A 27,404-nucleotide genomic window follows, 5' to 3' on the forward strand; every position below is an offset into this window, starting at 1 on the left:
CACATAACCGTTAAACTTGTTGGCACACAAGCAATCACACACAATCACATGCACACACACACACACACACACACACACACACACACACACACACACACACACACACACACACACACACACACACACACACTACTCCCATCTGTCATCTCGTCTTCCCCCCAATTTGATATGTTCTTTGTGTAGACTATACTATGTTCTCACAAGGGAAACATTACCACTCCTCCTCCTTCCTCCTTCCTCCTTCCTCCTTCCTCCTTCCTCCTTCCTCCGCTCCCTCACTCTCACTGCCTTCCTGTCTTCTCCTCACTCACACATATCCAAATCATCTTTATCCCTCTCTCCTCTCTCCTCTCCTTCCCGTCTGCTTTTCCCTCTTTTGCTCCCTCACTTCTCCTTACTCACTCCTCTAGTGTGCCCTGGCTCTCTCTCTACCCCCTCCCTCCTGTCTCTCACTCCATCTCTCTCTCTTTCAATTTCTCTCTCTCTCCCTCTCTCTCTGTCTTTACCCCTCCCTCTCTAAATCTCTCTTTTTCTCTCTCTCCATCCTCTCTGTCTCTGTCTTTCTCTCGGTTCATTCTGATTCTCTCTTAGTCACACATGCATGGAGCATCTTCCCTCCCCACTTACTTTCTCTCTCAACTCTCCTCCTCCTCCCTCCCTCCTCCTCTCTCCCTCTATCACACACACATATCACCTCTTATCTTCCTGTCTGTGTCGTCTGTGTCTCAACATCTGTCTCTCTCACACAGACACTTACAGCCTCTTCTCCCCTCTCTGTCTCCCTCCCTCTCTCTTCTTCTCTCTCTCACTCAGACACGCACAAACGCTCGCGCAACCTCAGCTTCAACACATACCACACATTCATGCCGACTGGCACCCAAGGACAGAGCACCCTCTCTCTCTCTCCCTCTCCCTCTCTCCCTCCGTCTCTATCTCTCTCTCTCTCCCTTTCTCTGTCTCAGTCCTGCTGTCTGGGTCTGTGAGAGTGTGTGTGTTTCTGGGCTTCCCCGACACCGAGCCGAGCTGAGCTCACACGCTCCTGAGCATTTGAGGACGAGGACCAGGAGGAAGAGGAGGGCCATGGAGCACAGCCACATCTTCACCCTCCTTTCCCCCCCCAACAGCAGTGCCTGGAGCCCGGGGCAGCAGCTGGCCGACACTCCCCAGGGTTGCCCCCTCGGACCACTACCCGTCATCTACTACAGCGCCCTGCTCTGCCTCGGCCTGCCCGGTAAGAGAGAGAGGGGGGAGAGGATGGATTAGAGAGAGTGTGTGTGTGTGACAGTGTGTGCATTGTTTGTGTGTGTGTGTTGTGCCTGTCTTACTACGTATATGTATTTTCTGTGAATATGTATTTGTTTGTGTTTGTATGACAGTGTGTGTGTGTTTGCTATACTCTAAGTGAGTGTGTATTTGTGTTTGAAGTCTGTGTTTTGTGCTCAGCTGCTCCAGTCATTCATTTATATCTCATATTGACCTTGTCTTATCTGTGTGCTCGAGTGTGTGTGCATGTGTCTGTGCCAGTGTGTGTGTGTGCCCATGCCGCACACACAAACACAGAACTACTTGTGTGTGTGTGCTCACCTGCACGTCGGTCTGTTAGATCAACAGAGATAAAAAGCCAGACAAATGAAAAAAGGGATTTCATTTTCTGTTACTCAGCTCAAATTTCACCTCTTTTAAATCATCCGGCTTCTATTCACCCAGTGAATTACAATGATGTGAAGCAGAAAGAAAGACCTGAAGGATTTATCCAGGTGATGACTGGTCCTGAAGTGTGACTATTTCCTATGTAGACGTGACCTCTAGGACATAATGTGGGACTGTCTTTCCTACGTAGACGTCACCTCTAAGACATCGTTTGGGACTGTCTTTCCTACACAGACACGGCTCCCTGACCTCTAGGACATACTGTGTGTTAACCGGCTCTCTGACCTCTGAAAGATATTGATGCATCCCAGTCATGTCTGATCCAAAGACGTATGGGTCAGTTCAGACCTGGGCTGATAGCTTGACTGTAATATGTGTTTGGAGTAAAACACGCTGCTTCCTAGAGAACTCCTTGTCTGTGTTATAGCTGCGGGTAGACACACTTAAATGAACATACTGTACCATTAGTCTGTACTGAGACTGCCGTGGCTTTCAGGTGCATAGCCTACGAGCCATCGTGTTGTTGGGTTACTTACAGTACTTCATCGTTTCTGTAAAGGCTTATTGATGAGTTTATTCACAAGACAGATTTTCTATGTCTGCTTCCCTACTCTGTGGTCTATGGATGAACACTTACCCAGTCTGGGCAAAATAGTCTCATTAGAATGTGTTAAAATAGTGGCATATAACCACTGTAATAACCGCGCATTTGGAAAGTATTCAGACCCCTTGACTTTTTTCACATTTTGTTATGTTACAGACTTATTTTAAAATGGATTCAAAAAAATCCTCATCAATCTACTCACAATACCCCGTAATGACAAAGCAAAAACAGGTTTTAAGAAATTGTTGCAAATGTATTAAAAATAGTATTCAGACCCTTTACTTTGTTGAAGCACCTTTGGCAGCGATTACAGCCTCAGGTCTTCTTGGGTATGAAGCTACAAGCTTGGCACACCTGTATTTGGGGAGTTTCATTCTTCTCTGCAGATCCTCTCAAGCTCTGTCAGGTTGGATGGGGAGCGTCACTGCACAGCTATTTTCAGGTCTCTCCAGAGATGTTCGATCCGGTTCAAGTCCGGGCTCTGGCTGGGTCACTCAAGAACATTCTTGTTCCGAAGCCACTCCTGCGTTGTCTCGGCTGTGTGCTTAGGGTCGTTGTCCTGTTGGAAGGTGAATCTTCGCCCCAGTCTGAGGTCCTGAGCACTCTGGAGCAGGTTTTCATCAAGGATCTCTCTGTACTTTGCTCGATTGAAAAACATTGCCACAGCATGATGCTGCCACCACCATGCTTCACCGTAGGGATGGTGCCAGGTTTCCTCCAGACGTGACGCTTGACATTCATGCTAAAGAGCTCAATCTTGGTTTCATCAGACCAGAGAATCTTGTTTCTCATGGTCTGAGAGTCCTTTAGGTGCCTTTTGGCAAACTTCAAGCAGGCTGTCATGTGACTTTTACTGAGGAGTGGCATCCATTTGGCAGCTCTACCATGAATGCCCGATTGGTGGAGTGCTGCAGAGATGGTTGTCCATCTGGAAGGTTTTGCCATCTCCACAGAGGAACTCCGGAGCTCGGTCAGAGTGACCATCGGGTTCTTGGTCACCTCCCTGACCAAGGCTCTTCTCCCCCGATTGCTCAGTTTGGCTGGGCGGCCAGCTCTAGGAAGAGTCTTGGTGGTTCCAAACTTCTTCCATTTAAGAATGATGGAGGCCACTGTGTTCTTGGGGACCTTCAATGCTGCAGACATTTTTTGGTACCCTTCCCCAGGTCTGTGTCTCGACACAATTCTGTTTCGGCGCTCTACAGACAATTCCTTCCACCTCATGGCTTGGTTTTTGCTATGTCAACTGTGGGAGCTTATATAGACAGGTTTGTGTCTTTCCAAATCATGTCCAATCAATTGAATTTACCACAGGTGGACTACCATCAAGTTGTAGAAACATCTCAAGAATGATCAATGGAAACAGGATGCACCTGAGCTCAATTTTGAGTCTCATAGCAAAGGGTCTGAATACTTATGTAAATAAGGTATTTCTGTTTTTTATTTTTAATACATTTGCAACAATTTCTAAATACCTGTTTTTGCTTCATCCTTATGGGGTATTGTGTGTAGATCGATGAGGGAAAAAATGTGAGAATAAGGCCGTAACGAAACAAAATGTGGAAAAAGTCAAGGGGTCTGAATACTTTCCGAATGCACTGTATATGTCACATATTACCTCTGGTCTGGTTCTATGTGTTGTGGAGAGTGAGAGGGAGCGAGAGGGAGAGCGAGAGGGAGAGCGAGAGGGAGAGAGAGGCTAGGGGTCAGGACAAATGCTGATGTCCAATCTATGATTAAAGTCTATGTTCTGCCCTTGAGGCTATAGCAGATATATTCACTCTGCTTCAGCTCCAGACCAGAACTTCACCTCAATTTGTTTCAACAGGGAAAAAAGATTGTAACCCTCAATTCGAAAGCTATTACCCTACGTGCTTTAATGTATTATATTCCAGTTTTATTTTCAACATTGCATGTTTTAAATGCATTCACTAAAAGAGGTTATTGCACTCAGTGCTAGTTTTAAGTAGAGTGTGGAGTGAATTGACTGGCCCTTATTCTGAGCAGTAATACTGTGATCTGTGTTTGATAACAGTTTCATAAGGGATGTCCTACTTTCTAGTACAATGGATCAGGAGTAAGAGATTTGAAGATGTACACTCTGTTCTCAATAAGGGAATCTGCAATTCAAAGTAATAGAAGTGCTTTGTTTGCCAAACTATCATAAAAATGTTTCCTGCACGTCGCCTGCTGTCTTGAAGAAAGAAAGCTCCTTTTACCTCCTCGGGCTCCATTTTTCTGTTGGAAGGTAAATCTATACTGTAGTAGCTGACCACAATCAATTATGTTTTCAGCCCTGCATGCTGAATCCTTGGAAGATTGTAGGAGTTTGAATCTTCTGATTTTGAAATGGTTGATTTTTACTTGTTCTACTCCAGTAGTTTTGCTGACATATCATCCCACCTGACCTGGACTGATAGCTTGACTGTAATGTTCATTTGGAGTAATAGTATTGCTGCCTAGATACCTATTTGTCTGTGTTGTAGCTTGGGGTTAGTCGCACTCCCACTGGGCACAGATGTCAATTCAACGTCTATTCCACGTTGGTTCGACGTAATTTTGTTGAAATGACATGGAAACAATATTGATTCAACCAGTGTTTCTCCCAGTGGGATGTAATTAACACACTGTGCCATTAGTCTGTTCTGAGACTGCTGTGGGCTTTGGGTACGTATGTAAATCATCTTGTCTTTAGGTTACTTACAGTGACCTCGATGTAGAAAGACATAAAGAGAGAGGGATGGATAGATTTGAAGATGGAGGTAGAGAGAGTGCATGATGAGACGATGTGAGAAAGAGAATGTTATTTCTAGGACAAAAAGAATAAGTGTCGAGGAAAAGATGTGCAAGTGACTTGAGGGTGAAAAGTGAAACTGAGAATGAGAGAGATAACGAGAAAGAAGTTTAAATAGAGAGGAAGATCAGGAGAGAAAGAGATGTGAGAAGGGAGAGAGACGTAGAACAGGAGAGAGAGGTGAAGAGCCAGAGAAGGAGAGTGAGAGAAAGAGAGAGAGAGATGAAGAAGGATAGAGAGGTGAAGTTGGAGGGAAAGAGAGAAAGGGGTGAAGAGGGAGAACGACAGAGCAATAGAACAACGGAGTGAGAGAACGACAGAGCGAGAGAGGTGAACATGGAGAGCAAAAAGAGAGAAGTGAAAAACAAATTGCTAGAGATATTAGAAGAGAAAGAGAGAGGTGAAGAGAGAGAACGACAGAGAGAGGGAGAGAGATTAATAACAGTGGAGTCAGTGAAGTAGCACCCTGAGACCTGAGTGAGGAAGCCAGACGACAGAGCTATGACGAATTGCCACCTATTTAATTAATCGCTCACCCGTTCTTAACGGGCGCTCTCTCTCTGCCTCACGAGGCTGCTGCTCTATGGGAACAAAACCAGCGTGTTCAGGCTGTCGTGTTCAGGCAGCAGCAAACATTACAGTACCCTACAGTACCACAACACTGGGCCGGGGATGTGTTATAGTCTGTGTCTATGCTTATGTGTGACTAACAGGAATTCAACTTTTCAGTTGTTGTATTGAAGTTATGGTTTGTAGCCTAGGCAAAGCAATGAAACACAAGCATAAGTTTAGGTATTGTTACAGCATTGTTAGGTGTCATAAAAATGATTGAGGACTTTTATGTGGTGGTTGTGGAATGAAATAATGTCTTCTTATACCATAGAGAGTTTGACCGTCTCTACTGCATGTTATTGAGAGGACATCATTTTTGGGGGATTCTTGTTTATGGTTGGTGTCACCTAGCCTGGCTAGACCACACAAAAGCACAATGTTCAGTCCTGGTGTAGCCAGGCTAGGTCATACCATGAGGAATATCTGAAACAGTGTTCAGTCCTGGTGTAGGCAGGCTAGGTCATACCATGAGGAATATCGGTAACAGTGTTCAGTCCTGGTGTAGCCAGGCTAGGTCATACCATGAGGAATATCGGAAACAGTGTTCAGTCCTGGTGTAGCCAGGCTAGGTCATACCATGAAGAATATCTGAAACAGTGTTCAGTCCTGGTGTAGCCAGGCTAGGTCATACCATGAGGAATATCGGAAACAGTGTTCAGTCCTGGTGTAGCCAGGCTAGGTCACACCATGAGGAATATCTGAAACAGTGTTCAGTCCTGGTGTAGCCAGGCTAGGTCATACCATGAGGAATATCTGAAACAGTGTTCAGTCCTGGTGTAGCCAGGCTAGGTCACACCATGAGGAATATCTGAAACAGTGTTCAGTCCTGGTGTAGCCAGGCTAGGTCATACCATGAGGAATATCTGAAACAGTGTTCAGTCCTGGTGTAGCCAGGCTAGGTCATACCATGAGGAATATCTGAAACAGTGTTCAGTCCTGGTGTAGCCAGGCTAGGTCATACCATGAGGAATATCGGAAACAGTGTTCAGTCCTGGTGTAGCCAGGCTAGGTCATACCATGAGGAATATCTGAAACAGTGTTCAGTCCTGGTGTAGCCAGGCTAGGTCATACCATGAGGAATATCGGAAACAGTGTTCAGTCCTGGTGTAGCCAGGCTAGGTCCTACCATGAGGAATATCTGAAACAGTGTTCAGTCCTGGTGTAGCCAGGCTAGGTCATACCATGAGGAATATCTGAAACAGTGTTCAGTCCTGGTGTAGCCAGGCTAGGTCATACCATGAGGAATATCTGAAACAGTGCTATACTAGGTCCTACAGCTATAAACTCTTAGAAGAAAGGGTTCCAAAAGGGTTCTTCAGCTGTCCCCATAGGAGAACCCTTTTTGGCTCCAGGTACAACTCTTCTGGATCCAGGTAGAACATTTTTGGTGACATGTAGAATCCACTGTAGAAAGGGTTCTACATGGAACCCAAAAGGGTTCTACCTGGAACTAAAAGGGTTCTTCAAAGGGTTATCCTATGGGGACAGCTGAAGAACCCTTTAAAGTTTTTTAAAGAGTTTATGCATGCACCATTGCAGCTGTTCTACTGCTGTTGCTTTCCGATGCCAATAACTCTCTGTACCTTTTTATTCACAACCAATTAACCAACGTCTCACCAGGGAGCAGCTCCTGTGCTTACTGTTAACAGAGTCCTGATGCATGTGTGTAGTCACTAGCTAGGTTGCTTACAGTCTTGTATGCTGTATGTAGTCAGGGGGTTTGGTGTATGTATACTGTATGTAGTCAGGGAGTTTGGTGTGTGTATACTGTATGTTGTCAGGGAGTTAGGTGTATGTATACTGTATGTAGTCAGGGAGTTTGGTGTATGTATACTGTATGTAGTCAGGGAGTTTGGTGTGTGTATACTGTATGTACTCAGGGAGTTTGGTGTATGTATACTGTATGTAGTCAGGGAGGTTGGTGTGTGTATACTGTATGTAGTCAGGAAGTTTGGAGTATGTGTACTGTAGGTATACTGTATGTAGTCAGGGAGTTTGGTGTATGTATACTGTATGTAGTCAGAGAGTTTGGTGTATACCATATGTAGTCAGGGAGTTTGGTGTATGTATACTGTATGTAGTCAGGGAGTTTGGTGTGTGTATACTGTATGTACTCAGGGAGTTTGGTGTATGAATACTGTATGTAGTCAGGGAGGTTGGTGTGTGTATACTGTATGTAGTCAGGAAGTTTGGAGTATGTGTACTGTAGGTATACTGTATGTAGTCAGGGAGTTTGGTGTGTGTATACTGTATGTAGTCAGAGAGTTTGGTGTATGTATACCATATGTAGTCAGGGAGTCTGGTGTATGTATACTGTATGTAGTCAGGGGGTTTGGTGTATGTATACTGTATGTAGTCAAGGAGTTTGGTGTGTGCGTACTGTATGCAGTCAGGGAGTTTGGTGTATGTATACTGTATGTAGTCAGGGAGTTCGGTGTATCTATACTGTATGTAGTCAGGGAGTTTGGTGTGTGTATACTGCATGTAGTCAGGGAGTGTGGTGAATGAATACTGTATGTAGTCACGGAGTTTGGTGTACGGAGTCTGGTGTATGTATACTGTATGTAGTCAGGGAGTTTGGTGTATGTATACTGTATGTAGTCAGGGAGTTCGGTGTATGTATACTGTATGTAGTCAGGGAGGTTGGTGTGTGTATACTGTATGTAGTCAGGAAGTTTGGAGTATGTGTACTGTAGGTATACTGTATGTAGTCAGGGAGTTTGGTGTATGTATACTGTATGTAGCCAGAGAGTTTGGTGTATGTATACCATATGTAGTCAGGGAGTTTGGTGTATGTATACTGTATGTAGTCAGGGAGTTTGGTGTATGTATACTGTATGTAGCCAGAGAGTTTGGTGTATGTATACCATATGTAGTCAGGGAATTTGGTGTATGTATACTGTATGTAGTCAGGGAGTTTGGTGAATGTATACTGTATGTACTCAGGGAGTTTGGTGTATGAATACTGTATGTACTCAGGGAGTTTGGTGTATGAATACTGTATGTAGTCAGGGAGGTTGGTGTGTGTATACTGTATGTAGTCAGGAAGTTTGGAGTATGTGTACTGTAGGTATACTGTATGTAGTCAGGGAGTTTGGTGTGTGTACTGTATGCAGTCAGGGAGTTCGGTGTATCTATACTGTATGTAGTCAGGGAGTTTGGTGTGTGTATACTGCATGTAGTCAGGGAGTGTGGTGAATGAATACTGTATGTAGTCACGGAGTTTGGTGTACGGAGTCTGGTGTATGTATACTGTATGTAGTCAGGGAGTTTGGTGTATGTATACTGTATGTAGTCAGGGAGTTCGGTGTATGTATACTGTATGTAGTCAGTTAGATTGGTGTATGTATACTGTATGTAGTCAGTTAGATTGGTGTATGTATACTGTATGTAGTCAGGGAGATTGGTGTGTATATACTGCATGTAGTCAAGGAGTGTGGTTATGAATACTCTATGTAGTCAGGTAGTTTGGTGTATGAATACTGTATGTAGTGAGGAAGGTTGGTGTCTGTATACTGTATGTAGGCAGGGAGTTTGTGTGTGAATACTGTATGTACTCAGGGAGTTTGGTGGATGAATTGTATACTGTATATAGTCAGGGAATTTGGTGTATGTATACTGTATGTAGTCAGGGAGTTTGGCGTATGTATACTGTATATAGTCAGGGAGTTTGGTGTAGGTATACTGCATGTAGTCAGGGAGTTTGGTGTATGTACTGTATACTGTATGTAGTCAGGGAGTTTGTTGTGTATACTGTATGTAGTCAGGTAGTTTTGTGTATGTATACTGTATGTAGTCAGGGAGTTTGGAATATGTATGCTGTATGTAGTCAGGGAGGTTGGTGTATGTATACTGTATGTATACTGTATGTAGTCAGGGAGGTTGGTGTATGTATACTGTATGTGGTCAGAGAGTTTGGTGTATGTATACTATATGTGTTCAGGGAGTTAGGTGTTTGAATACTGTATGTAGTCAGGGAGTTTGGTGTGTGTATACTGTATGTGGTCAGGGAGGTTGGTGTATGTATTCTGTATGTAGTCAGGGAGTTTGGTGTATGTATACTGCATGTAGTCATGGAGTTTGGTGTGTTTACTGTGTGTAGTCAGGGAGTTTGTTGTCTGTATACTGTATGTACTCAGGGAGTTTGTTTGTGAATACTGTATGTACTCAGGGAGTTTAGTGGATTAATTGTATACTGTATATAGTCGGGGAATTTGGTTTATGTATACTGTATGTAGTCAGGCAGCTTGGCGTATGTATACTGTATATAGTCAGGGAGTTTGGGGTATGTATACTGCATGTAGTCAGGGAGTTTGGTGTATGTACTGTATACTGTATGTAGTCAGGGAGTTTGATGTGTATACTGTATGGAGTCAGGTAGTTTTGTGTATGTATACTGTATGTAGTCAGGGAGGTTGGTGTATCTATACTTTATGTAGTCAAGGAGTTTGGTGTATGTATACTGTATGTAGTCAGGGAGTTTGGTGTATGTACTGTATACTGTATGTAGTCAGGGAGTTTGGTGTGTATAATCTATGTAGTCAGGGAGTTTGGTGTGTATCCTGTATTATACTGTATATCGTCAGGGAGTTTGGTGTAGGTATACTGCATGTAATCAGGGAGTTTGGTGTATGTACTGTATACTGTATGTAGTCAGGAAGTTTGGTATGTATACTGTATGGAGTCAGGTAGTTTTGTGTATGTATACTGTATGTAGTCAGGGAGTTTGGTGTATGTACTGTATACTGTATGTAGTCAGAGAGTTTGGTGTGTATACTGTATGTAGTCAGGGAGATTGGTGTATGTATACTGCACATAGTCAGGGAGTTTGGTGTATGTACTATATACTGTATGTAGTCAGGGAGTTTGGTGTGTATCCTGTATTATACTGTATATCGTCAGGGAGTTTGGTGTAGGTATACTGCATGTAATCAGGGAGTTTGGTGTATGTACTGTATACTGTATGTAGTCAGGAAGTTTGGTATGTATACTGTATGGAGTCAGGTAGTTTTGTGTATGTATACTGTATGTAGTCAGGGAGTTTGGTGTATGTACTATATAATGTATGTAGTCAGGGAGTTTGGTGTGTGTATAATGTATGTAGTCAGGGAGTTTGGTATGTGTTTAATGTATGTAGTCAGGGAGTGTGGTGTTCTTATTCTGTATGTAGTCAGGGAGTTTGGTGTATGTGTACTGTATGTAGTCAGGGAGTTTGGTGCATGTACTGTATACTGTATGTATTCAGGGAGTTTGGTGTATGTATTCTGTATGTAGTCAGGGAGTTCGGTGTATGTGTACTGTATGTAGTCAGGGAGTTTGGTGTATGTATACTGCATGTAGTCAGGAAGTGTTGTGTATGTATACTGTATGTAGTCAGGGATTTTGGTGTGTGTATACTGTATGTTTTCAGGGAGTTTTGTGTGTATACTGTATGTAGTCAGGGAGTTTGGTGTGTGTATACTGTATGTAGTCAGGGGGTTTGGTGTATGTATACTGTATGTTGTCTGGGATTGTGGTGTATTTATACTCTATGCAGTTCGGGAGTTTGTGTGTGTTTACTTTATGTACTCATGGAGTTTGGTCTATGAACTGTATACTGTATGTAGTCAGGGAATTTGGTGTATGTACTGTATACTGAATGTAGTCAGGGAGTTTGGTGGATATACTGTATGTAGTCAAGGAGATTGGTGTATGTATACTGCACATAGTCAGGGAGTTTGGTGTATGTAGTATATACTGTATGTAGTCAGGGAGTTTTGTGTATGTATACTGTATGTAGTCAGGGAGGTTGGTGTGTGTATACTGTATGTAGTCAGGGAGTGTGGTGTATGTATTCTGTATGTAGTCAGGGAGGTTGGTGTGTGTATACTGTATGTTTTCAGGGAGTTTTGTGTATGTACTGTATACTGTATGTAGTCAGGGAGTTGTGTGTGTATACTGTATGTAGTCAGGGAGTTTGGTGTGTGTATACTGTATGCAGTCAGTGAGTTTGGTTTATGTATTCTGTATGTATTCAGGGAGTTTGATGTATGTATACTGTATGTAGTCAGGGAGTTTGGTGTATGTATACTGTATGTTGTCAGGGAGTTTGGTGTATGTACTTTATACTGTATGTATTCAGGGAGTTTGGTGTGTGTATACTGTATGTAGTCAGGGAGTTTGGTGTATGTACACTGTATGTAGTCAGGGAGTTTGGTGTGTATATACTGTATGTAGTCAGGGAGTTTGGGGTATGTATACTGTATGTTGTCAGGGAGTTTGGTGTATGTACTTTATACTGTATGTATTCAGGGAGTTTGGTGTGTGTATACTGTATGTAGTCAGGGAGTTTGGTGTGTGTATACTGTATGTAGTCAGGGAGTTTGGTGTGTGTATACTGTATGTAGTCAGGGAGTTCGGTGTATGTATACTGTATGTTGTCTGGGATTGTGGTGTATCTATACTCTATGCAGTTTGGGAGTTTGTGTGTGTTTACTTTATGTACTCACGGAGTTTGGTCTATGAACTGTATACTGTATGTAGTCAGGGAATTTGGTGTATGTACTGTATACTGTATGTAGTCAGGGAGTTTGGTGGGTATACTGTATGTACTCAGGGTGATTGGTGTATGTATACTGCACATAGTCAGGGAGTTTGGTGTATGTACTATATACTATATGCAGTCAGTGAGTTTGGAGTGTGTATAATGTATGTAGTCAGGGAGTTTGGTGTGTGTATAATGTATGTAGTCAGGGAGTTTGGTGTATGTATAATGTATGTAGTCAGGGAGTTTTGTGTGTGTATTATGTATGTAGTCAGGGAGTTTTGTGTATGTATACTGTATGTAGTCAGGGAGGTTGGTGTGTGTATACTGTATGTAGTCAGTGAGTGTGGTGTATGTATTCTGTATGTAGTCAGGGAGTTTGGTGTATGTGTACTGTGTGTAGTCAGGGAGTTTGGTGTATGTGTACTGTATGTTTTCAGGGAGTTTGGTGTATGTATACCAATACCAATTGATCTGCTTGCCCCATTGGGGAGGTGTGCGTTGTTTGTCTGTGCTTGTGTGCGTGTGTATTTATGTGTGTGTCTGTGTGTGCATGACTGCATGTGTGTCAGGGAGAAAGGAGGATAGGATGGAGGGAGAGAGAAGGATAGGATGGAGGGATAGAGTAGGATAGGATTTAGGAAGAGAGGAGGATAGGATGGAAGGAGAGAGGAGGATAGGATGGAGGGAGAGAGAGAGAGAGGAGGATAGGTTGGAGGGAGAGCGGAGGATAGGATGGACGGAGAAGGATAGGATGGAGGGAGAGAGGAGGATAGGATGGAGGGAGACAGAGAGGAGGATAGGATGGAGGGAGACAGAGAGGAGGATAGGATGGAGGGAGAGAAGATAGGATGGAGGGAAGCGACAGTCATAGTGGAGGAAGAACAAAGGGAAGGAAAAGTGACAGAAGGTTATATCAGACGGGAGGGAGAAGATTCTCTTGTGTACTGCTGAAATGAAGAGAATGGAGGGAAGGAGGAGGAAAGGAGGATGTAGGGACCGGAGTTGACAGAGGGAAGGGACAGGGGCTTTGGGGACGGTCTCAGGAAGGGAGGGAAAGAGGAGGATGCTCTCATCCTCCTAAAGTGAGGCATTGTCTGGGGAAATGATGGAGGGAGGAAGAGGAGGAGGAAATAACCAGTGTTATATCCATCAGGCAGCGGCCTGTCAGGGAGGAGATGAGCCAGAGATGACAGGGGAGGAGGGAGGAGGGAGAGAGGGAAGAGAGAGGTGGGAAGATAGGTGTTTTTAAAGCTGTTGACACAGTGACAGTTCTGACTGGTGTTGAAAGTGCATCCGTTACCCACATAAAAACCAACTAGGCAGTGTTAAACTGTGAGAAAACACTGAGAAAGGTGTACAGTATCCTTAAGGCTCGCTCAGTACCGCACAGCACTGTTTAAAGGAGGACTTAGATCTCATTTGTCAATGTTTACTAATCATTAGGTAGTCGTGGAATAGCTCCCAGGAACTGACATTCATCTCCCAATCTGCCGGCCATACCCCTCCTCTCATCCTACTCCTCCCCTTATTATCCTCTCTTTACATCCTCCCTCTGCCCCTCTTCTTGTTGTTTACTTCCTGGTCTCTCCCTCATCCTCCCCTACAAAACTCTATCTCCCTCTCTGGTTCTATCATCTCCTATTCATCTTCTTGGTCTCTCTCTCTCTCTCTCTCTTTCTCTCTCTCTCTCTCTCTCTCTCTCTCTCTCTCTCTCTCTCTCTCTCTCTCTCTCTCTCTCCTCATCTCCAGGTTGCTATAGAGCTTCTATAGACAGTGAGAGCAGAGCAGGAGTTGAACAACAAGGTTTGGTTCAATAGACTGTGTGCTCTGAAGAATCTAAAGGTCTCATCAGGCAGTACCACAACACTGCAGTGGCATCAATACAAACCTGGCCCGGCATCTCTTTCTCTATCTACTCTCTCCTCTTCTCTCTTATTTGCTTGTCTCTGTTTCTCGCTCTACAATTATTCTTAGCTTTTCTTCTCGCTCTCTGCCTCTATTCTCACCCTCTCTCTCTCTCTCTCTCTCTCTCTCTCTAACTATCCTCTCTCTCTCTTTCTCTTTCTCTCTAACTATCCTAGCCCTCTCTCTCTCTCTTTCTAGTTTGCCCTCTCTATCTCTACCTCTATTGTCACTCTCTCTTTTTCATTCAGTATCTCTGTCTTCACCCTCTCTCTCCTACTCTAAAATATTTATATTCTCCACCTCCATCTCTCTCTTTAGGAATGTATTGATCTATGAAAGCACACAGCAGTGTATGGTTAAGTGTTAGTTCACGGGAGACGAGATAAATAAAGAAATAAACTCAACATCTGTCTTTGTAGAGAGGGTACATAGAATATTCTAAGAAAAAGGGTTGTACCTGGAACCAAAAAGTGTTTATTCTGCAGGGACAGCCGAAGAACCGCAGAACCCTTTCTTTCTAGGTGTATAGCCAAGATTGGATCGTAGATGTACAACATAAATAGAGTGAATGGATTGGTGGATTGGTTGCTCAGTCTAATCAGACTCTTTGATAAGACAAAAGGGCAAATGTTTGTCATAAGGTTCAAAGTGCGTGTGACCTTTGAAACTGCCTTTTGATATTTCAATCATGCCTCTGTTTTCCTCCCACTCCCTTACCTCCTCCATCACTACCTCTCTTTTCCTCCCACTCCCTTAACTTCTCCATCACTACCTCTCTTTTCCTCCCACTCCCTTACCTCCTCCATCACTACCTCTCTTTTCCTCCCACTCCCTTAAGTTCTCCATCACTACCTCTCTTTTCCTCCCACTCCCTTACCTTCTCCATCACTACCTCTCTTTTCCTCCCACTCCCTTACCTCCTCCATCACTACCTCTCTTTTCCTCCCACTCCCTTACCTTCTCCATCACTACCTCTCTTTTCCTCCCACTCCCTTACCTCCTCCATCACTTCCTCTCTTTTCCTCCCACTCCCTTACCTTCTCCATCACTACCTCTCTTTTCCTCCCACTCCCTTACCTTCTCCATCACTACCTCTCTTTTCCTCCCACTCCCTTACCTCCTCCATCACTACCTCTCTTTTCCTCCCACTCCCTTACCTCCTCCATCACTACCTCTCTTTTCCTCCCACTCCCTTACCTTCTCCATCACTACCTCTCTTTTCCTCCCACTCCCTTACCTTCTCCATCACTACCTCTCTTTTCCTCCCACTCCCTTACCTCCTCCATCACTACCTCTCTTTTCCTCCCACTCCCTTACCTCCTCCATCACTACCTCTCTTTTCATCCACATCTTCACTCTCTCCATTAAACTATATCTGCCTCTCCTCTCCCTTTCGCTCTCAATCAACCTCTCACCTAACTTTTTCCTACCTCATCTTACACTCCTACCTCACTTTCTCTCCTACTTTCTGTCTAACCTTCTCTCTATTCTGCCCCTCACCTCTCTCTCTCTCCCTCTCTTATTTCTCCCTCTCTCCTTCTCCTTCTCTCCTTCTCTCTCTCTCTCTCTCTCTCTTTCTCTCCCTCTCTTATTTCTCACTCTCTCTCCTTCTCCTCTCCTTCTCTCTCTCCCTCTTTCATTTTTTTTCTCTCTTTCTCTCTCTTTCTTTCTCTCTCTCTCTCTTTCTCTCTCTCTCTTTCTCTCTCTCTCTCACACACACACACACACAACACGTCCACCAGACTGATTAAGCTGACTCCCTCAGATATGCAGCCTGAGTCTAACTTCAATTTCCTCATCATCCCAAAAACGTAATTGCAAGTCTTTTCTCTCATTTCATTTATCTTATTTTCATAATTCCTTTCTCTTTTCAAATTTTGACTCTCTTTTTCTGTGTAGCACTACCAGGCCCAGGGTGTAGATTGCGGCATCTGTCTGACAGAAGACTCTGCATGAAATAGGGTGCTATTTGGGAGGCAGCCATAGTGTGGCATCATCTAATGTATTTACCTCTTCTTTCTACAGGGTTAAACTGTGCCTCTCCTGTCTTCTCCTCCGCCGGAGCAATGGGGCTTGTTTCTACACCTCCTTTTTTAAGGGGGATGACTCAGCATCATTACACACCTCGGGGAGCACTATGTGTCTCAGTCTGTGTGTGTGTGTGTGTGCATGTCAGTATGTGCATGTCAGTATGTTTGTGTATCAGAGTGTGTGTGTATCGTTCCCCCCTCCTCCTCCCCCAACAATGTCATTGGCCTCGTCCCCTGTTATATTAAAGAAGCAGCAGAGTAGAGACGCACAAACACGTGGCAACAGCCCCCATTCCCTCTCTCTCTCTCTCTCTCTCTCTCTCTCTCTCTCTCTCTCTCTCTCTCTCTCTCTCTCTCTCTCTCTCTCTCTCTCTCTCTCTCTCTCTCTCTCTCTCTCTCTCTCTCTCTCTCTCTCTCTCCTCTCTCTCTCTCTCTCTCTCCCCACAGGTCATTCTAATCCCAACTCAGTTGGAGACAGCCCAGGCTGCCCTCATCTCCAGCCTATTTCTCCCAACGTCATGGTCACACATGAGACAGAGGGAAGAGAAAGGTGAAAAGGGAGAGAGACAGAGACATAGAGAGAGAGGCAATTGTTCTTTGATTTTTATTTGATTTTAATATTTTGAGAGAGTTTGAATTTGAGAATTTGAGATAGAGAGAGAGAACCACAGAAAGAACCACAGAAAGAGACACAGTGGGAGAGAGAGAAAGAAAGCACAAGGGAAGCACTTTATGGTTGTTGTCTGTTTTATTCTCAGTCTGTCATCATCCCTTCCTCCCCTGGTAGAGATGGTTCCCTCCTGGACCGAGCCGCATGTCGAGTAGAGCCACCCTGCCTGCCCGTTCTAAAGTAGTGCACTATACAGGGAATAGGGTGCCATTTGGGATGCACACAGAGACAGAGAGCAGCAGTCAATTGAAATGAATGGGCCGTCCAGTGGAGGCTGGCTGTGGCTAAATGGAAATGTCAAGCGCACATCCGATTCCCTTTGTCCGTCTGTTCAAGTCCCTGTCTCACTAGGGAGTGCCTGGCTTTTCACTGAATAATACCATGGCCACGGAAAAACACCCCATTTCAATTCCACATATGGTCATCCCTCTTTAGAGGTAGATGGAGAAAGAGGGCTGGATAGAGAGAGAGAGGGAGAAGGAGTTAGATGGAGAAAGAGGGCTGGATAGAGAGAGAGAGAGAGAGAGAGAGAGGAGAGAGAGAGAGAGAGAGAGAGAGAAGAGGAAAGAGATAGATGGAGAAAGAGGGCTGGATAGAGAGAGAGAGAGGGAGAAGGAGATAGATGGAGAGTTTAGAGGATTATTATTTGAGGAATCCATTGCGTTGGATTTGCTGGCATCTTCTAATGTCTCTCCCCAGGTGGCTTAAGGCTTAGTGACACACTTTGATACACATAAACACACAGAGACACAGAGACACGCAGGAGCAAGGAGAGAAACCACCTGGTTACGCTTTCAGGTACTCCAGGCAGATGTACAGACAGACAGACAGACAGACAGACAGACAGACAGACAGACAGACAGACAGACAGACAGACAGACAGACAGACAGACAGACAGACAGACAGACAGACAGACAGACAGACAGACAGACAGACAGACAGACAGACAGACAGACAGACAGACAGACAGACAGACAGACAGACAGACAGACAGACAGACAGACAGACAGACAGACAGACAGAGAGTGATAGGATGAGATAGTAGAGCGAGAGACATTTAACTTTCCACTCTGGAACAACATCAGTAGCATAATGAAGTGAAGTTCAACAACAAAACAATTGAGTGGCTAGATGAGTGTCCGGGAGGCTGACTGGTGAGTGATCAGCAGCACACAGGATGGGATCGTCTGCTGGATTATCCCATTACACTTGGAGAGGAGAGAGAACCTGAAATGCTGCAAAGCAAACTGATAATGTGTGTGTGCGTTTGCGTGTGCGTGTGTGTGTGCCCGCATGCCCGTGTGCCTGGGCATCTCCGCCTGCGTCTGACAAGGACATCTTTAGTCATTATCTGGAGCCTGCTTTGTCATTAGTAATCAGCTGATAGCAGAGAGGTGTGACATGTGATGGACTAGACTCTGAGCTGCCATCTTTAATCCAATCCCACGTCTATTACCAGACAGACTGGGAGAAAGAGAGAGGGGGAGAGAGAGATAGAAGGAGAGAGACAGAGGGAGAGAGAGAGGTGGGGGGAGGAAAAAGATAGGTGGAGGGAGAGGCACCACAGACCTCTTTCATCTAGCTAGATGTCCTGTGACGTGCTAAGTGCATTGATGTCTCTGTGACATAACAATGCAAATCAATGTCAAAAATGTCATGGACAGACATACAGCAGCTTTATCTACTGCAAGAGAACAAAGAGGGATGAATGTTGCCTGGTTGCCTTCAACACACATCATTGGAATCAGCCATTTTAGATGTAAAGGGAAACTTCTGATTTAATCAACAGAGCTCGCTTGGTTACAAAAGCACAGATCTTGACAGCTGTTGACAGCTTGCACATGTTCTCTTTACGCTTAAGGCTACTTCCAAAATCTCCACTTTTCTCCCAAGGTGTACACTTTTATACCATCATGAGGTACAATGCAGTTTCCCACACACATGTACTTACACATGTACACACGCATGACCATTGAACTTGTTGACACACAAGAAATCACACACACACACACACACACACACACACACACACACACACACACACACACACACACACACACACACACACACACACACACACACACACACACACACACACACACAGTTGGTTTTGCCTTAGTACAGCAGGCTAAATCATATAGACCCCTTTGTGTCCACGTTTCTCCTACTACTGGCAGAGTCCCAGGAAGAGGGCAGGGAGGGAGGGATGGAGGGAGGGAGGAAATAATAGAAAACTGTGATTGTCCCAGCATGACAGAGGGAGGGAGGGATGAAGGGAGGGAGAGATGGAGGCAGGGAGAGAGGTAGAGAGAGAGAGGGAGGGGGGAAAAGTTATAGAAAACTGTGATTATCCCCCACATCTTGCTCATGATCAATTCACCATGGCCCAGCACAACCCTTAAGAAGGGTGGGAGGGAGGGAGTGAGACTGGGAGAAAATTATAGAAAACTGTGATTGTCCCTCCATGTCCCCTGAGTCATTCCCCATGCTCCATCAAGGACAGAAGGGAGGGACAGAAGGGCGGGACAGAAGGGAAGGACAGAAGGAGAGAGGAAATAAGAAATGTGAGGGAGGGAGTTAGAGAGCAAAGAAAGAGGCGAATGAGGAGGGAAGGAGAAGTGAAAAGGGAGAGAAAAGATGGAAGAAGAAGAAAGGAAAAGAAAAGAAAAGAAAGAGTGAAGGCGTGAGGAGAGGAGGAAGAATCAAGAGGGGGAGGAAAATACAGAGGGAGAAAGAGGATGGTGTCCTTGGACTGTTTATCTGGGCCAGCCGGAGCCTCAACGACTCAGCAAGGCCGTGACGGTGCGCTGTCATTGTTCCCTGGTTTTGTTGTGGCGCCGTATATTATTATTTAATCGGGCTAACTAATGGACCCGCGAGTGCCACATTGCAACTCAGCAGGTGGAGGGTGGAGGAGGTGAAGGATATGGTGAGAAAGAGATGGAAGGAGGGAGCGAAGGATGAGGTTGAAAAGGGAGAGGAAGGAGGGAGGGAGAGAGAGAGAGGGAAGGTTGAGGAGAGAGGGGGAGAGAGAGGAGAGGAGAGGAGAGGAGAGGAGAGGAGAGAGGGAGAGGAGAGGAGAGGAGAGGAGAGGAGAGGAGAGGAGAGGAGAGGAGAGGAGGGAGGAGAGGGAGAGAGAGGGAGAGGAGAGGGAAAAATGGTCACAGGGAATATTCTACTGAGAAAATTATTAGTCTTTAGAAAGGGGTTAGGGTTAGGGTCAGCATTGTAGTAGACTGCATATTGAGTGTCTTGGTCTTGTCTTGGTGCCGGATACATTTGTACTCGGTCGTGACTCAGTCTCTGACAGTGAGGACTCATCATTTCTTCCAGAGACCAGCAGAGACCAGCGGAGTAAAAAACTCCTAACTATCAGCTTCCATTGAGTCAGCCCATAAAACCACTTCGCCAGGCCAAATATATACACTCCTTCCTTGAAACATGAATATCTTAACAGCCTTTATATCTACAATAGACATGTTTGCGTAGTGGTGAACCTACAGGCCTTCAGCGTGTGACAGGTTCATGATTCTGACAGGACAGCAACTGTAATACCAGAGCTCTCATGTAGGAGAGTGCACTTTCTGTAAAACACAAAGGGCCAGTGGTGCACTGGAGGGTATATGCAGGTATAAGCATACACTCAGTTCTTAATCCCTACTGATACAACTTATCAATTATGTAGTACAATAGAGAAATCATGCACAAAGTAGCCTACACAATTGCAAAGTACGTGAAATATATTCACATGCGTGCTGCACACATAGCCTAGTTTCAGTGGAATATCATTTGCAGGCAGCAAGAGCGTGCATCTCTCAACTGGTTTTGGCATGGAGCAGCTCACAGAAGAATGACATCGGTAGCTGGTAGGGTAGGACAGACGTTTCAACATATGATATCTACCAGTATATGCTAACTAAGGCAACAATGGGTATGCAAACCATTTATTGAAAAAGTGTTGGTTGGTAGGCTATATGTGATGCGCAATTTTCATCATGTGCTGTTTGCATCAGGGGCGTAGACATGGACCGGCCTGGGTGGACAGAGGCCCACCCGCTAGGGAGCCAGGCCCTGACAGGCCCACCCAATCAGATTGATGTAGTTTAAACATTGTTGTGGATTTAGACCATCACATTTTTGTCTTTTTTCTGTTAAAAAAGGTGTGATTTTGAGAGTGACAATTAGAAAAATCGATAGGAAAACTCATTAAAAAAAAACACAAGAAAACATAGGATTTTTCACACAGGGTGCCTTTCCTTCGCTGGGGGGGCCGAACTTTTTGGCAAAATTAGAGTATACCCACTTCTCCAAGCACCACTTCACCACTGCATAGGGCTGATGGAAAGACAGCAGTCACACACAGCATGATGTTAAAGGATAAGCAGTCCATAAACTAGGACATAATAAGCCAGTAGGTCCCAATCATAAGAATACAAAAACACAACCATTAACAATTTCCCAATCGAAATGTACAACTTTTAATTCCCATTGCAAAAAAACAATTCACATTTAGCAAACAAAGTAACTGGTGACCTAAAGTTTAAAGTGGAACTTACAGCGTTTTTACTACTTTGCGGATATGAAACAAACAGACAATCATAATCAGTAAAAAATATAAAATTCCCAGTTTATGCTGCAAAACCAACTTTAGAGACGTTTTAAAAATAGGTTATATTTGACTCAACGTTCCATGACGTACACTAAGGCATTGTTGGCAGAATAGATGGATGCAGTTCAGTATATGATTAATATAATTCACCAATACATTTCTTGGTAGTCCAAAAAAGTACAGTGAGGGAAAAAAGTATTTGATCCCCTGCTGATTTTGTACGTTTGCCCACTGACAAAGAAATGATCCGTCTATAATTTCAATGGTAGGTTTATTTGAACAGTGAGAGACAGAATAACAACAAAAAATCCAGAAAAACGCATGTCAAAATTGTTATAAATTGATTCGAATTTTAATGAGGGAAATAAATACTTGACCCCCTCTCAATCAGAAAGATTTCTGGCTCCCAGGTGTCTTTTATACAGGTAACAAGCTGAGATTAGGAGCACACTCTTAAAGGGAGTGCTCCTAATTTCAGCTTGTTACCTGTATAAAAGACACCCATCCACAGAAGCAATCAATCAGATTCCAAACTCTCACCATGGCCAAGACCAAAGAACTCTCCAAGGATGTCAGGGACAAGATTGTAGACCTACACAAGGCTGGAATGGGCTACAAGACCATCGCCAAGCAGCTTGGTGAGAAGGTGACAACAGTTGGTGCGATTATTCGCAAATGGAAGAAACACAAAAGAACTGTCAATCTCCCTCGGCCTGGGGCTCCATGCAAGATCTCACCTCGTGGAGTTGCAATGATCATGAGAATGGTGAGGAATCAGCCCAGAACTACACGGTTGGATCTTGTCTACGATCTCAAGGCAGCTGGGACCATAGTCATCAAGAAAACAATTGGTAACACACTACGCCGTGAAGGCCTGAAATCCTGCAGCGCCCGCAAGGTCCCCCTGCTCAAGAAAGCACATATATATGCCCATCTGAAGTTTGCCAATGAACATCTGAATGATTCAGAGGACAACTGGGTGAAAAGGTTGTGGTCAGATGAAACCAAAATGGAGCTCTTTGGCATCAACTCAACTCGCCGTGTTTGGAGGAGGAGGAATGCTGCCTATGACCCCAACAACACCATCCCCACCGTCAAACATGAAGGTGGAAACATTATGCTTTGGGGGTGTTTTTCTGCTAAGGGGACAGGACAACTTCACCGCATAAAAGGGACGATGGACGGGGCCATGTAAGGTCAAATCTTGGGTGAGAACCTCCTTTCCTCAGCCAGGGCATTGAAAATGGGTCGTGGATGGGTATTCCAGCATGACAATGACCCAAAACACACGGCCAAGGCAACAAAGGAGTGGCTCAAGAAGAAGCATATTAAGGTCCTGGAGTGGCCTAGCCAGTCTCCAGACCTTAATCCCATAGAAAATCTGTGGAGGGAGCTGAAGGTTCGAGTTGCCAAACGTCAGCCTCGAAACCTTAATGACTTGGAGAAGATCTGCAAAGAGGAGTGGGACAAAATCCCTTCTGAGATGTGTGCAAACCTGGTGGCCAACTACAAGAAACGTCTGACATCTGTGATTGCCAACAAGGGTTTTGCCACCAAGTACTAAGTCATGTTTTGCATAGACGGATAATTTCTTTGTCAGTGGACAAACGTACAAAATCAGCAGGGGATCAAATACTATTTTCCCTCACTGTATTGCTATCAGGTTGTAAATCACAGCTGGCCTGGTACATTGTTTGCTGCCTCCACATGCACTGTTTCCGTTTCAATTACTCAATATTCTGGACAAAAACGGACGAATGTAATTACGGCTGGGAATGTCAATATAATCAAACTAGCAAGCTAAAAACACAGAGCCTAATGTTAGCTAGATAACTAGCTAGCTAGCTAGCTGCTAGGTGGATGTCATTTCATGCCATTGGAAGAGTGGCTGTGACTGACTTTTTCCCCTCATATGTTTTTTTTCGGTAGCTATACACAGCTAGAGATGAATGCGTCATTTAGTTATCTAGCAAGAACTTGAACGACTGTTATACAGTTAGCATATCTCTTGTGTTGCAAATTCACTCTACCTATCTTCTCCGATTTCAGAGCACTCACGTCTGAGTGCAAAACAACTAATGAATTTGCAAAATCCGAAACTCCTGCTGAACATGACCAGTGTCAGTAAATATAGACAAAGAAAGTCATAGTTATTCAAGAACTAGACTAGATAACACTCTAGATAACATGTAAACAGCCTAACCAGCTCTGCTACAGCGAGAAAAATGGTCAGAGTGAGGTGTTCTCTCATTTGTGTCTGGGAGTAGCTAGCTCACAAGCTAGCCAATTTTAGCCAGTTAGCTTGGGTGCTTGGTTGGGACAAGCATGCATTGGCAGGCAATCTGCAGAAGGACTAGGAGGCTACAATTCCCCATCGTTTATTAGTGCAATTTTGACGACCAACTAGCTGAGAAAGCTTGAAAGGGTTTATCCAATGTTCCTTCGTTATAATACTCATTTAGAACTCTTACTATGGTGGTGATTTGTAAAATCTACAACATAGTCTTGAATTGGACATTTTTCTGGTCTCGGTCTTGACTCGTCACGGAACCCTTGTCCCCCTCCAGATCTCAGTCTTGACCGGTCTCGCCCTCCTCCGTTCTTTGGTCTTGACTCAGATTTGATTTGGTCTTCAATCAGTCTCGCTTTAAGTGGTCTCGAACACAACACTTGTTAGGGTTATGTAAAGGGTTGTTATTTGGTTCTCTTTATGCCAATAAATGGCAGACAAATTAAACTTTGTGTAGACGTGTGTGTGTGTATGTGCATGTACATGGGTGTGCTCTATATAGGTAGAGTGTGTGCTGTTTCTGATTGGCTGAATGAGTGTTGTTCCTTGTCAATGACCTCCCCAGTAAAACTAACTCTCTTCCTCTCTTTCATTTTCCTGTGGCATAACCCGTTTTCATTCCACCTTCAATTTCAACCTCTCATCATTATTTTTTCTTCACTTCCATGCTTTTCCTCTCATGTAATTTCCCCATCACTTTCCTCTCCTTTCTATCTCTGTCTCCATTCATCTCCCCATATATCTGACCCTTGGCTCATACTCTCCCCCCTCACATCCGTTCCTTTCTTTCGTTGCAACAACTTGTTTCCACTCTGCTTTCTATCTCTCCCTCTCGTCTTCCTTTCTCAACTCTCACCTATTCAATTTCTCGGCCACTCGCTTCCTCTCCTCTTCTCTCCTTTCATTCCCTCCATAAACCACCCATCTGTGCCTCCCCATCCTATCCCTTCCCCCCTCCTTCATCTCCCAAACCTATTCCCTTGTGTCACCCTCATAACCTTCCCCCTCCCCCTCATCCAGCCAACATACTCACTGTCATCATCCTCTCCCAGCTGGTGTTACGGCGTCAGAAGTCCTCCTATAACTACCTTCTGGCGCTTGCCGCCGCTGACATCCTGGTCCTCCTGCTCATCGTCTTCGTCGACTTCATATTGGAGGACTTCATTTTGGGCGCGCCCCTTCCCCCCTCCCTCAACAAGGCAGTCCAGGTCCTGGAGTTCTCCTCCATCCACACCTCCATCTGGATCACGGTCCCCTTGACCGTTGACCGTTATATTGCAGTCTGTCACCCGTTGAAGTATCATAGCGTTTCCTACCCGGCCCGCACACGGCGGGTCATCATGGGCGTCTATATGGGGTGTTTGGTGTCTGCGGCGCCTTACTACTGGTGGCCTGAGCTGTGGCATGGTTTACCTGGAGGTGGTACAGGAAGTGGAGGAAGGGGGAGTAGTAGTAGTAGTGCTGCGCAGCATGTGCTAGTCTGGGTGCACTGCGCGACTGTCTATCTCCTCCCCTGCTCCGTCTTCTTCTCCCTCAATGCAATGATCGTCAGGAAGCTCCAGCGCCGTCGCAGCTGCTTCCGCCTGCGCGGCTACTCCACGGGCAAGACCACCGCCATCCTGCTCGCCATCACTTCCGTGTTTGCTGTCCTCTGGGCACCACGCACCATCGTGATCCTTTACCACCTGTACACAGCTCCGCCGGCGTCCCCGGGTCCCGCCCGCCTTCTGCACCTCCTAACCGATGTGGCGAACATGCTAGCTCTCCTCAACACCGGGGTCAACTTCTTTCTCTACTGTTTCATCAGCAAGCGTTTCCGGACCATGGCGGCCACTGTTCTCCGGACGTTGTTCCGATGCCGTAAGCAGCCGCCGCCGTTCTATGCTGGACACAACTTCTCTATCACTAGTAGCCCCTGGATCTCCCCTGCCAACTCCCACTGCATCAAGATGCTGGTATACCAGTACGATAAGAACGGCAAGCCTATCTGCATCTCCTCGTGAGGGGGGAAGTGTGGAGGGTTTCCCTGACGACCGACCTTGATGATGACCCGATTCTGGGACTCTTTGAGCTTTTCAAATGTCAACAGACATTTAGAGTGGAGGGCTGGAAAGGTGGAGGAGAGGAAAGGACGTGGAGAGGAGAGGTGATGAGAGGTGGATGAGAGGAGAGATGGAGGAGAAGAGAGGTGGTGGAGAGGAGAGGTGGAGGAGAGAAGAGATATGTGGTTGGTGTATGGATAAGCAACAATCTATCTATCTGAAGTGAGAGAAAGAATGTTTGAGAACAAGAAGAAGAAGAAAAGTTGAGAAATCAAGTAGGAATGTTGCTGAGCACAAACAGCAGAACAGAACTCACAACCCAGCAACAGAGTGTTGAGAACCATCTCTCCACTCGTTCATGCGGAAAAGCAATCTAACAGATTGATCATTCAGCCTGGATAACTGCCTGTCTTTTTGGCTGTATTACTGCTCCGACAGTGTCTGACGATGAGCTTTGACTGTGATCAGGGATTGATAAACGAGCATCATGGCGGCTGCTTATTACTAGGTTTTATAGCCAGCCATTTGTAAATGGGAATGGAGAGTGACAACTGAGGAATTCCTCTGTGACATATCAACCTCGCTTTGACATTGGGACGTTTTTGGTACTGTCTCTGTTATACTGCTGTCGACGGATGGGGAGGAGGAGGTGATGATGGAGGGACGGTGGGAGGATGAGGGAGGCTCTGAATCTGAACAGATGGCCATCATTCAATGGGAGCCCTCTCTAGTCAAAGAGTTCATCACAGAGATTCTCAGCGAGAGAAACCACTCACCTTTGAAGAGGTATCCGTGGCATAGACGTCCTTGTCCTTAGTGGTGGCCTTAGATGATTTGATTCGTAATCACTACCATGTCCCCTGACATGTTTTGAAACCCTGCTGACATTTCCTGTTAATATATAGTGGGTCTCAGAGGTGCATTAGACATTACAAGATACTTTTTATTAAAAAACGGATCTGTGGATGTTAAGATGTTCTCAGTGAGTGAATTCATCAAAGATGGAAGGGATTGGGAAAGATAACCATCCAATCAGGAGCAGTCTCACAGGTGTTGTTAAGGATAAGTAGGAGCTGCCTGTTGTCATGGTGAAGGATTATGGTAGACTTGACTGTTAGATCAGTGTTCTTTAATACCGATCTTGAAGACACACACATGTAGGTTTTTGTTCTAGCCCAGTACTAACACACTTGATTCAGCGAATCAACTGATCATCAAGCAATTTGAGAGGTTGAATCAAGATGTGCTAGGTGTGTTAATGCTGGGTTAAAACAAAAAACCTGTACACTTTGTGTGTCTTCAGGACCAGGATTGAAGGAGGTTGTTGTAGACGCACAAAAATAAAGCAAAACAATTACAATACTTTATAATTGAGGTTCCATAGGATCAGTAATCTTGTAACCATGGATTCCACAATTTTAAAAGGAGGACATTTCTACCATTTACAGAGTCTTCAATTAAGTATTGGTTGTCTTTGATGATTGTCTTAGTCATATTAGAATGAATGTATTTGTGCAGCTCCTCAGACCCTTAACTTTATATCACTGACTAGATAGTGTGTGTGTGTGTGTGTGTGTGTGTGTGTGTGTGTGTGTGTGTGTGTGTGTGTGTGTGTGTGTGTGTGTGTGTGTGTGTGTGTGTGTGTGTGTGTGTGTGTGTGTGTGTGTGTGTGTG

The 27,404-nt window shown here is 44.8% G+C and overlaps 1 protein-coding gene across 1 annotated transcript; it reads left to right on the forward strand.

Annotated features, from left to right (window-relative positions):
• The first annotated feature begins 590 nt into the window (after positions 1-590).
• LOC106591224 (putative G-protein coupled receptor 139) lies at positions 591-27,404 on the forward strand. Its single transcript, XM_082976378.1, has 3 exons — positions 591-1,231; positions 18,894-18,896; positions 24,709-27,404. The coding sequence occupies exons 1-3, from the start codon at positions 598-600 to the stop codon at positions 25,689-25,691; spliced, it is 1,620 nt and encodes a 539-aa protein (XP_082832504.1). The 5' UTR covers positions 591-597; the 3' UTR covers positions 25,692-27,404.

This window comes from Salmo salar, chromosome 06 (assembly GCF_965601325.2).
Source record: "Salmo salar chromosome 06, fSalSal1, whole genome shotgun sequence".
Lineage (NCBI taxonomy): Eukaryota > Metazoa > Chordata > Actinopteri > Salmoniformes > Salmonidae > Salmo > Salmo salar.